The sequence below is a fragment of the Cryptomeria japonica genome, chromosome 1, assembly GCF_030272615.1.
Source record: "Cryptomeria japonica chromosome 1, Sugi_1.0, whole genome shotgun sequence".
NCBI lineage: Eukaryota > Viridiplantae > Streptophyta > Pinopsida > Cupressales > Cupressaceae > Cryptomeria > Cryptomeria japonica.
The window spans coordinates 246,125,593-246,137,352 of NC_081405.1; the positions used below are offsets into that span (position 1 = coordinate 246,125,593).

Below are 11,760 nucleotides of genomic sequence, written 5' to 3' on the forward strand. Positions count from 1 at the left end.
TTTTTATTATTAAGTAGAATGCATATAGGTCTAATCAAGAAAAAACAAAACAATAAATTAAAATCCTACTATCACCCACGCCCTACGTCATGGGGTTCGAGCTTGGGATTCATAGCTCGTCGGCCTAGATATTTGCAGTGCTTCGTGAAATCCTTGGATCTATTTATGCAACTATGTTTGGCTCAAAATTCAATCTATTGTGGTTTTGGTTAGGGAGAGAAGCTTAGATTTGGCTGCAGAAATCCATAAAGAATGATGAAGATGGAGGGATTGGATCCTTTGGTAATTGCAATTGCAAAGGTTAAGCAAATCGTCGAAGGGAAGGTCACATATGGCCCTACTGAATATTTGGAGGTTGATTATCAAATCTACATAAAGTGCAACAAAGTGGGTCGTTCGATGCAATCTGAATATGAGAAAGCCTTAAAAGATTATATATATTCATCAGTGGTTCCCGCATTGAGGGAGAAAGAAGATGAGCTTCTTTTGACAGAAGTTGTAAAGGAATGGGAATATTACAAACAAATGGTTAAAATTCTATCCAAATTTGTGTCTTTTCGTTTGACCAGTTCGAATTATTCGATAATATTAGAACCCGAGGAAACTGCTCGGAGATGCTTCCCTGAAATAGTCTAGAATGAGGTTTTGTGCAATAATGTGCTGGCTACTACGATGGTTCAAATTAATAAAATGCGGGAAGGTGAGAGCATTCTTGATGGGACTTTATTGAAGAATGTTGTGTGTATGGTGTGGGATTTTGGGATGGACTACTATAAAGATTTTGAAGTTGCCGTTTTCGAAAAAACCGGCATTTACTATTCCAGAAAGACTGCTTCATGGATATGTGAGTATTCTTGTCCAGATTATTTGCAGAAGGTTGTTGAGTATCTAAGGTTGGAGAGAGAAACCATTGCTATGCATTGTGTGCATCGAAGTAGCCAAACTAGGTATCTAGAAATGGTAGAAAATGAACTTCTTTGCAAGCATGAATGCCAACTATTGAAGGAAGATTCAGATTGTCATCCATTGTTGCAAAATGACAAGATGGATGATCTTTCAGAGATGTTTAACTTGTTTTCTCGAATAGATATAGGCATTCAACTCATGGCCAAAATATTTACACTGCATGTTAGCAGGCATGGTACATCCTTAGTTAAACATGGAGGGCAAATTGTGGCAGAGGCATTAAAGGCAAATAATGGGAAAGAAGTGATTGCAAGTGTAAAAGATCAGTTTGTGAGGAGTGTTATTCAATTGAATGAGAAATACTTGCAATGTGTGGAGGAGAAATTTATGAACCACTGCCTTTTCAAAATTGCACTCATGGCAGCCTTTCAGAATTTTTGCAATCAACAAGTTGCAGGGAGCAGTATTTGGGAATTGTTGGTCACATTTTGTGACAATATTTTGACGAATAGAAACATGACATATTCAGATGTTGAAGATGCCCTTGAGAAGGTTGCAAAGATCTTTCCCTGCGTCCATGACAAAGACATGGTTGCAGATTTTTATAGGAAGAAGCTTGCAGATAGGCTTCTGTCCCATAGAAGTTCAAATGCTGATTATGAAAAAAGCATGTTAGTTAAGTTGAAGTTTGAGTGTGGAAGACAATTTACATCGAAAATGGAGGGCATGCTTACTGATTGGACATTGGCAATGAAAACCCAATCAGATTTTGAGGAATACCTGAGTCAGAATCCTCTTCATCCATGTTCTGGAATAGAATTCTCTGTCACAGTTTTGACATCTGTCTTCTGGCCAAGCTATAATTCACCTGAATCACTTGTTCTTCCTGTTGAAATGGTGAGACATTTAGAGTCATTCAAAGAGTTTTATAACAGAGAAAAAATGAACAGAAGGCTAACATGGAAACACTCTCTGGCAACATGCATTATTATTGGAAGATTTGACCAGGGTGAAATTCAAATAGTCGGAACACCTTGTCATGCAAGTGCACTTCTGTTGTTCAATGAAACAGAGACGCTAAGTTTTTCGCAAGTCAAATCCCAGTTGAATTTGAATGTTGAAGATACAGTTGCATTGCTGAATTCCCTTGCATGTTCCAAATACAGAATCCTAAGTAAATTACCAGATACCCAATCTGTGAAAGAAACAGACTATTTTGAAATCAATGCAAAATTTTCCTGTAACAAGAGGAAGATCCGACTTCCGCCACCCACAGCCAATGTAAAAGAAAATGTTGGGAAGTCTGTGTTTCAAGATAGCCATCATATGATTGATGCTTCGATCATAAGAATTATGAAGAGCAGAGAAACATTAGCTCATAAGGAATTAGTGATGCAATGCACTGAGCAGGTTAAAGACATGTTCAAGCCAGATATGAAACAAATTAAAAAGAGAATTGAAAATCTCATAGATAGGGAATATTTAGAGAGAGATAAGGAAAATGCTGGAATGTACAATTACTTACCTTGACATTGGTTAGAATAGAGGCTAATTAGATATTTCTGGATTTCATACTTTACAGTATTTTAGCACTAGATTTTATAAGAATCCTCAAAGTTGAGTATTCATCAGTTCTGAAAAGAGGCCTCTTGATACTTACACAAATTATTTTAGCACTAAACTTTAAAAGAATTCTTAAAGTTTAACTAAAATTGAAAAGAATCTTAGTTGAGTACTCTTGCTTGTTTTGACATTGGTTCAAAAAAGAAATGATCAAAAAAGAGGTGAAGTAGATACTTCTGGATTGATAAAAATCTTCAAATAGAGCACTCTTGCTGTTTTTAGCATTGAATTTTATAAAAATCTTCAAATAGAGTACTCTTGCTGTTTTTTAACTGAATTTATGAGTTTTATGCTGTTCATTAATCTTCTACTTTTCTTATTTCTAGGCTATCAAATCATCACCTAAGATATCTTATATGAATATAATATTATATAACAGATTTTATTTTCCATTAATAGTAATGGAAGAAAATTGACACATGCTGATATTAAGTAGCAAATAAATAACTAGAATGCTAATTGAATCCAATTGTTGTAGAGATAAAGATCATAATCTAAATACTGATTTTTTATTTCAAATTATCATTGAACTCTAGTGTACAACATTATTTAGTGAAACTGTAAGAAATGTGGTTACAATAGATTAATAAATTTAGGTATCTGTGCAGAATATGTCAAAATATATTATTTTTTATTTAATTTTAAAAATTTAAAACAAAACAAAAATATTGAAATGATCTACACACTAACACCCATGCTCATACTGTCATGGCAGCTTTGAACTAGGTCCATGATACACTGTTCACGCTAGACTGATTCTTCCGCTACTGTTCATCTAATGTCTGATTTGAAAGGGTACGTCATGGAGTCTACAATTTGACACCGTCTTAAGCTCTTGGATCTTTGGTCTGTGGTTTTGTCACTATAAAGCAGAACCATATGGGCGCGATCTAGTAGTGGGGAATAGCCTGGACCTTTGGACATGCGTACATAACCCATGAGTACCTAAGATAGAATTTATTCTCGTTTAGAAATTAGTCTTATTTCTTTCTTGAAGCTTAGCTCTTCAAATCTAATAGAAATGCTTCAGTTTCAAAGCCATGTTGTGGAAGCAGCCTCAACCGGAGTTGAGGCATCACCATCTCTAAATCATGAAGAGCTTCTAGGATCTCTGGACATGATATCAACCCCTTACCATTCTCCATGGATGAATCCCACTTCTTCTTCTTCACTAGGGTCGGTTCTATTTGATGATAGGCCATTGGATTTAACAGAAATCGACACATTTGTCCATCAGATGTGTTGCTTCGACAGTTGGGGAGTTTGGAGAAGAGTCCTGAGATTGCAAGACCGTTGAAAATGGTAGAGATGCAGACCTCTGAAGCAGCTTGTGATCCCTAGCTTAATGTCCTCAATGAATTAGTCAAGAAATGCAATTCAACATAAGATCTCTTTTATGGTCAGGTCAATCCTCAAGGTAGTTTTATACAGGATGTCACTGGGTCTCTTAATGATCTGGGCTATAATATGGGTCTTGTAATACATTCAGAGCCAAGAGAGGCCACTGAGAATGATTCTAAGGAGGGAGTCCTCAAATTGCCTGCAAAGAGATCAATAGGAGCCAAAACAACACAACTTAGGCCAAACAAGAGAGGAGAATTACACCGCAAAAGTGGTGAAATGGAAACATCCCAGAGAGAGATTTATATTCAATCACAGAGAGAGAGGAGAAAAGGAATGAATAACTTGTTTGAAAGAATGAGAGCTTTCCTGCCAAGCCCAACCCAAAACGTAAACACCATTTGCACTATTTGTTAAATTAGGACAGGTAGATGCCCATCCTCCTTTTGTAGGAGGCTAGCTCACCTAGATTTGATCAAGTTTTCAAGGCCTTGGATTATGGAATTTTTATAAATCATATCTTCTTCTTAAAGAATTACCCAGCTTCATCAACAATGCTACATTTGGATGGATAAAATACCTACAATCAAAAATAATTCAGAATTTTTTCTTCCACAATAGTTTTGCTTGGCATACAATTAAATGAAAAGCATTCATTCGCCTAAAGATGATATACCACTGATTTGCCCATGCCCCTAGAATTTATCAAAGAAAATATTTTTCAGAAAAGTTGCAATATATTTGTTGAACTTCTTAAATAAGAATTGACTTGGACCTCAAGCACTGCTTTTGGCAATTCCCAATTAGCACTCATATTGGCTATTTCTTGGGCATGCTTGTTCAGTGAATTAATATATCTTTTTATTATCAGTTTAGTACTTTCAAAAGCTTGAAAATGCAGGAACAATAAAAAAAATAAACTTCTACAGTGTTGTGAGACTAATTATCATGCTAAAAATAGAGGATATTTATGAACTCCAACCCTATACCTAATTAAATCTATCAATTTAGGGTTCAACATACACAAAGTCTAGATAGGTTACAAAATCCCTTGCAAAGAAGGAGAGGACCAGTCCACCTCATTCCTCAACCCTACAAACCTTCAAATAGGGTGAACATGAGTCTATTTGCGATGAAGGCTCCAATAATTAAACCCAACAGCCCTTCAACCTCATCAGAGCCATTCTTATATACCAAGTCGTAAGTCTACAATAAGATAATGTATGTTATATCCCAACGTAGCTATTTCTGATATTTGGAGTTTTCATATCCTTATATAGGGAATTTTCTCTATATCAATATATAATTGTATTTGTGTTGCAAGATCAAAGCATATATTAAAATCTAAGATATATTAAATTTTATTTAAAAATATATACATATTTATTTAATAGTCAGTATTATGGTTAAGGTTAGCATTAGGTTTAAGGTTAGTATTATAGTCAAGGTTTAAGTTTACATAATGGTTAGGGTCAGAGTAATGATAATGGTTAGAATTTATAATATCATGGTTAGGGTTTGATTTTGGTTTAGGATTATGGTAAGGGTTAAGGCTTTGGATTTATGGTTAGGGGTTAGTCTTAGGGTTAGGATTAGCATTAGCATTGGGGTTGGGTTAGGTTTAGGGTTGGTTTAGTATTTGGGTTGTGCTTTGGTTTGAGGTTAGGATTATGGTTAGGGTTAGGGTTTAGTGTTTGGGCTATGGTCAGGTCTAGGGTTAGGATTATGGTTTTGGTTAGTGTTAAAGGTTAGGATTATGAGTATGGTTAGGGATAGGGTTTAGTGTTATGTTAAGGGCTAGTATTTACATTATGGTTAGGGTTAGGGTTTATGGTTATGATTAGGATTATGGTTAGGGTTTAAATAATTATTAGGTTTGGGGTTAGGGTTATTATTATCATTAAGGGTAGGGTTATGCTTAGAATTTGGGTTAAAGATATACTTAAGTTTAGGGTCATCAATAGGTTAGGATTAGGGTTAGGGTAAAAATTGAATTTAGAACAATAATTGAACCCTGGCCATAGCACTAACTTGAATTGAACCCTAATTATAGCTAAAACCCAACCCTAATATAATTAACCTAATTAATATATTGAAAACTCTAATAATTACACTAAATGCAAATCATAACTAAAATATAGCCCTAATAAATTAAACCCTAACCTAGCCTTATATTGACCTAGCTTCACATATGTAATGAGAACAAATTAATTAGAAATGAGATCATTTTATAAGGTGATAATTAGGATTGTCATTTAATTTAAATAGGGTTAATATAAGGCTTATAGTTATGGTTTAATTTTGTTTAATATTCAATGAGGTTTCATTTTAGGGTTTAATTTGGTTTACTGTATTTAGGGTAAAACTTGGTATAGTGTTAGGATTCAATTTGGTTTAGGGTTACAATTATAGTTTAATTTGGTTTAATATTAAAACTATGTTTAGTATTAAGATTAGGATTGAATTCAAGGTTAAGGTTTAAGGTACAAATTGGTTTAAGTTAAGGGTTTATTTTGACTTAATATTAGGGTTAGATTTTTATTTAGTTTAATTTTTAATTAGGTTTAGGGTTTGGGTTTATTTTGATTTAGAATCAGGGTTAGGATTTTATAAAATTTAGGTTTAAAGTTCAATTTGGTATTGGATTATGGTTATAGTTTAATATGGTTTAATATTCTAAATTAGGTTTAATTTATCAAGATCGATCACAAAGAGAGAGATTGTAAAAATTCATCTAATGTACATGCAAGAGTAAACTTTGGAAAGATGAATACTATAAATCTTAGTAGATAAGCTTTATAATGATTTTTTTAATATTGAGGGGTTATAGTCCAACTTAATGTTCAATTAGGTTGAGGTTTAGGGTTTGATTTGTGTTAAGGTTTTTATAAGGATAATAGTTCAATTTAGGTTTTGTTTAGTCTTAGAGTTGGGGTTTAATTAGGATTACACTTATGGTTAGGTTTATCATTAGAGTTAAATTATGGTTAGGGTTCATTTATGATTAAGATCATCGTTAAGGTTCAATTTGGTTTATTATTAGGATTAGGGTTCGATTTGGTTTAAGTTTCGGTTTAATTTCATATAATGTTTAATTAGATTTAGTGTTATGGTTTAATTTTGTTTAATATTCAATGAAATTTCATGTTAGGGTTTAATTTGTTTTAGTGTAATTAGGGTAAAATTTGGTATAGTGTGGGTTCAATTTGGTTAGGATTATGGTTATATTTTAATTTGGTTTAATATCCAATTAGGTTTAGTATTAGGATTAGGGTTGAATTTGTTTAAGGTTTAAGGTATAGTTTGGTTTAACTTAACGGTTTATTTTGGCTTAATATTAGAGTTAGAATTCAATTTAGTTTCATGTTCAATTAGGTTTAGGGTTTAGGTTTTTTTTAATTTAAAATTAGGGCTAGGGTTTAATAAAATTCAAGCTCAAAGCTCAATTTGGTTTAGTGTTATAATCTAGGATATAATTTGGCTTAAGGTTAGGCTTGGGGTTCAATTTTGTTTAATATGCAATTATGACTAATATTAGGATTCAATTTGGTATAGGGTTAGGGTGCAATTCTGTATAAGGTCATGGTTGAATTATATTAGGTTCAAATAGGTTACCGGTTCATATTCAATTCGATTTAGAGCTAGGGTTCAATTTAGTTTATTGGTAGGGTTTGATTTGATTTTAGTTATGGATAAGGTTCAACTTGGTTTACTATTATCTATTTAGTGTTCAATTAGATTTATAGTCAACATTTAATTTGATTTTGTGTTAGGGTTGAATATGGTTTTAGGTTATGTTTTATTTTGGTTTAGTGTTGGGTTTATATTTTAATTTTATTTTTTGTTCAATTAGGTTTAGAGTTATGGTTCAATTTGGTTTAGTGTTAGGTTTAAGGTAATTTTTTGTTTATAGTTAGTGTAAGTTTTTAATTAGGTTGGATATTTAATTAGCATTAAGGTTAATATTACAATTCAATTTGGTTTAGATTTAGGGTTCAATTTGATTAAATTTGGTTTATTTTTCTTATATTTTAATTTAAATTTATTTTCATTTACTTCTTAAAAATTCTTTTAAAAATATTTATTGAAAAGATTATATATTTTCTTAAGTAAAAGAATATAATATTTAAGTATACAAAATAAATATATATTCTATAAAATAAAATAAAAAATTATTAAAAAACTAAAACTAATTTTAAATTTAATAGTTTGAATTAAAAAAAGAACTTTATATTATCCATATTAAATAATTCATAACTAATATAGATATTTGAAATACTTCTATATAATATCTATGAGCATCCTTCAATTTCCACATTTTTTGTCATGGTGATATATGGTTGTTTTGGTAGATTGTGGAGTTCTTGCATTGTTGGCTAAATATATCATCTACATTTTGGTTAAGGATGAACATTATTTTTTAAGGCATTTTTTCATCCCATCTTTTTCAAACTTTTGTTTATGCTTTTTGTGTCAATGTGGTTTTCACATAGATAAAGAATACAAAGAGTTGTTTTCTATTGAGTCAAGAGCTATTATAATCTATGTTCATTATTTAATTATTATTTATCCATTATTTGACGTTTTCTTATTATATAGCTATTTATTATATGTTATATCTTTTATCTTTATATGGATATTTTAATTTATTTTTTATTTGAAATGAGTAGTAAATTTTATTTTATTTTCTTATAAACTTTTTGAAGCATCCAAGTGCCATAAAAAGAAACATTTTTGTTTAGATTGGGGTAATGAAGAGGTCATCATTTCCATTATAAAAATAATTCATTATGTTTTATCCATATCCATTGATAAAAGGTGTGATAGATATAGAAACTTTCTTGTAAGGCATGGTCCATAGATAGAAACATCTCTTTAAAATCATGTTTTTGTTCATTAAGGAAACAACTCTTTAAAATAATGTTTATGTTCATTAAGGAAACAACTCTTTGAAAGTAGAAAGTTGCATTTTTTATTGCAGCTTTAAATGTTTTCTTTAAAATAAAAATTGAGATTTTAATTCAAAATAGAAATTGATATGTGCAAACACACCTCCATTACAAACATTTCTAAATCAATTAACATAGCTAGAAACATTCTTAAACTAAGTTCCACACCTAAGATAGTTGGAAACCTACCTTGGAAAAATGTCTTAACCTTTATATGTCTAGTGGATTTTTTAATAAATTATTAGTTTAATATGTAATGTTTATTTTTGTTGCACTCTGTCACACTATTAATACTTTAAGTAGATGTTTGATTTGAATCAATACTTTTGATCTTAGATTTTGACATGTTTCAAAGTTGAAATCATATAGCTGAAGTGAGTCGTGAGAAGAATATATGTTTTTGTTGGTGGGCCTCAAATGTTCCAATCTAGACATGACTACGAAAAATAAAAATTTTAGAAGAGATTATGGACATCCATCAAAGCATCACAAAGGGGGATTTTTGAGAGATATTATAACTATAAATGCGATGGTTGACATGCATGTCTTCTGTATATAGCTTGTACAATGTTGCTTTGTTGAATTAGACTTACAAACATTCAAACAAATATAGTGGGAGTTAGCAGAAAATGAATGACCAGACAGATGAGATCTCATGCAATACAAGGCTACCGACATGCAGAAAATGAGTTTGAAAAATGGCATTAGAAACTTTCAAGCAAATGCAAACAAAATTAGTAGAGTTGTGTGGGGGAAATGTGGGGTACAGAAACACAAAATTTGGTTTCAAAAAGATTCACACACCAATGGGACTCTTGGTGCAAGTTATGGAGCTATATTGAATAGCTCAACTTCCCAAGGGATGTTCCATTGTTCTCTATCTCATAGGATCCCTTAAGCCAATGCCTTTGCTCTCAAATCACTGATCAAAGTGACTTAGAAATGACAACTCCAAGAATGAGTGATGTTTGATTAATTTAGCATGAATGCATTCCTAGATATGTATGATATTGAATAGATATGATGATTTTAAACTAACATGAATATGATGTTACGATAAAAATTAGTAATCCTATCCTAACAATATATACTAGTCTAACATGGATATGCTATGATATTTAAAAGTATTTCTACAATGCTATTAAGATGATTTTATCAAAGAGAGGCTAAATGCTTAATAAAATGACTATAAATTAGATGCATGAAACTTGGATCTCCAAAATGAGAAAATGAGAGCTCTATTTATAGGAAAAATAGGGCAATGGATGGTCAAGATTGGATAATCTTAACAAGGGCCAGGATTGAAAGTTATCAATCCATGTTTACAATTCTCACCAATGAAATGGTGATAATTGTCAACAAGAGACTGCTTGAGAGGAGATGTAAGAAGCATTAAATGTTTGAGAAGACATGATGGCTACCTTAGGAGGTAAGGGTTAATGTTAGGTTAGGGTTATCCATTGGATAAAGCTTTTACCCAAAGGATAAACTTTGTGCAAGGGTTAAAGGGATAACTAAGGTCAAAGCCATGAATGCTTGATGATACCCTTGGGTTAGATGAGGGTTGAGTTAGAGAGAAAGTCTCTAATCATGCAAGAAGGTTGAGTTAACCATTAATGGTTAGGAAGACTTTGAGGGTTAAATTTTGTTGAAGACATAAAGCCTTTAATGGTTATTGAAGACTTTGAGGATTTGAGAAGTGACTTCCCTTTTCTTAGGGATGTGACAATATTTAGGAGATGGATTAGGCTAAATTAGAAGTGATTAGAAGAATCTAAAAGGTTTTAGGGAGGCAAGTGGGAGATGTAGGAAAATTTGCAAGTGGGTTAAGAGGAATTACAATAAATTACTTTATTTCAACAAAAATAGAAGCAACTTGCATAAATACAAGTGGGGAATTTAAATAAATAAATTGCAATGAATAATTTAATTAAATGTAAATTTAATTAAAAGGGGAGAAAGGGGAAATTAAATAAAGTGATTTATTTAATCAAAGGTTATGAAAGCCTTAGTTGAACTTAATTAAATAAATTAAGTAATTCATTTAATCAAATAGATGAATGTGAATAATTTAATTAAATAGAGGAATGAGGTTAAAATGAATATTAAGTATTTACTTAGGAAAGTGGTCATTTTTATACGTCTACATTTTTCCCCTCTTTGAAGTGACGTGTGTGCACATGTTGATTCAAAGAAAATTTGCCAAATATGCTGTCAAAATTTGATTGATATGATGGTGTGTGTCGAGATATTGATATGGTGCCCCAGATTTGATGAAAGATATTGATGATGCCCCCTAGAGAGATGAATCAAGGATTTTCAAAAATTTGTTGATTTGATGAACGTTTTTGAATTAATTGCATTTTGAATATTTTGATTATGTTGAATGTATTTGAATTGATTCATCTCCCAAAAATGATGTTGATAAGGTTAAGAGTGAGAAAAATGAGGAAAATGCATGCCCCACTTACTAACCCAGTTGACTTTTACCCTATAAAAAGGTAAAAAGTGATTTTATTCTTATCATTTGCACATTTGTCTCCTTGTGATTGTGACACTTGAGCTCTGATGAAAATGTCAGTTCCCTATGCATCACACCAATTCAAGCGCGTTCGTCAATACTAGAGGCCTGCCGCGTATGGCCCACCTATAAGTCATCTAAACTTTGCCACATTTTTTATTGATTTTTCTTTTTTTATCATGTTTTTCATTTTTTAGTTGAAATTTTTTTGTTTTAGCGCGTAGGGGTATAGTTTTAGCACATACGATAGGAACAATAGTGTGTAGGGTTAACCTAGCTAGGTTAGCATTTAAGTTGCATTCTACAGTGTGTCAGTAGGGTAGGGTAGCGCATACAGTGTTTTAGCGCATAGGGTAGATAGGTTAGCACTCAAGGTGAAAAGGATAGTGCGTCGGGTAGATTAGCGCTTTGGGTTAGCAA

General features: G+C 31.9%; 2 protein-coding genes across 2 annotated transcripts; both read left to right on the forward strand.

Moving 5' to 3' along the window:
• The first annotated feature begins 261 nt into the window (after positions 1 to 261).
• Positions 262 to 636, forward strand: LOC131857254 (putative cullin-like protein 2). The gene has a single exon (XM_059209478.1). The coding sequence runs from the start codon at positions 262 to 264 to the stop codon at positions 634 to 636; it is 375 nt and encodes a 124-aa protein (XP_059065461.1).
• A 36-nt stretch (positions 637 to 672) lies between these two features.
• Positions 673 to 2,436, forward strand: LOC131079694 (cullin-1-like). Its single transcript, XM_058017726.2, has one exon. It carries the CDS (start codon positions 673 to 675, stop codon positions 2,434 to 2,436), a length of 1,764 nt encoding a protein of 587 aa, XP_057873709.2.
• Positions 2,437 to 11,760: the final 9,324 nt, after the last annotated feature.

Bases quoted from the DNA above. Each gene is read 5' to 3' on its own strand.
- LOC131079694 (XM_058017726.2), top strand. From the start codon at position 673: ATGGTTCAAATTAATAAAATGCGGGAAGGTGAGAGCATTCTTGATGGG.
- LOC131857254 (XM_059209478.1), top strand. From the start codon at position 262: ATGGAGGGATTGGATCCTTTGGTAATTGCAATTGCAAAGGTTAAGCAA.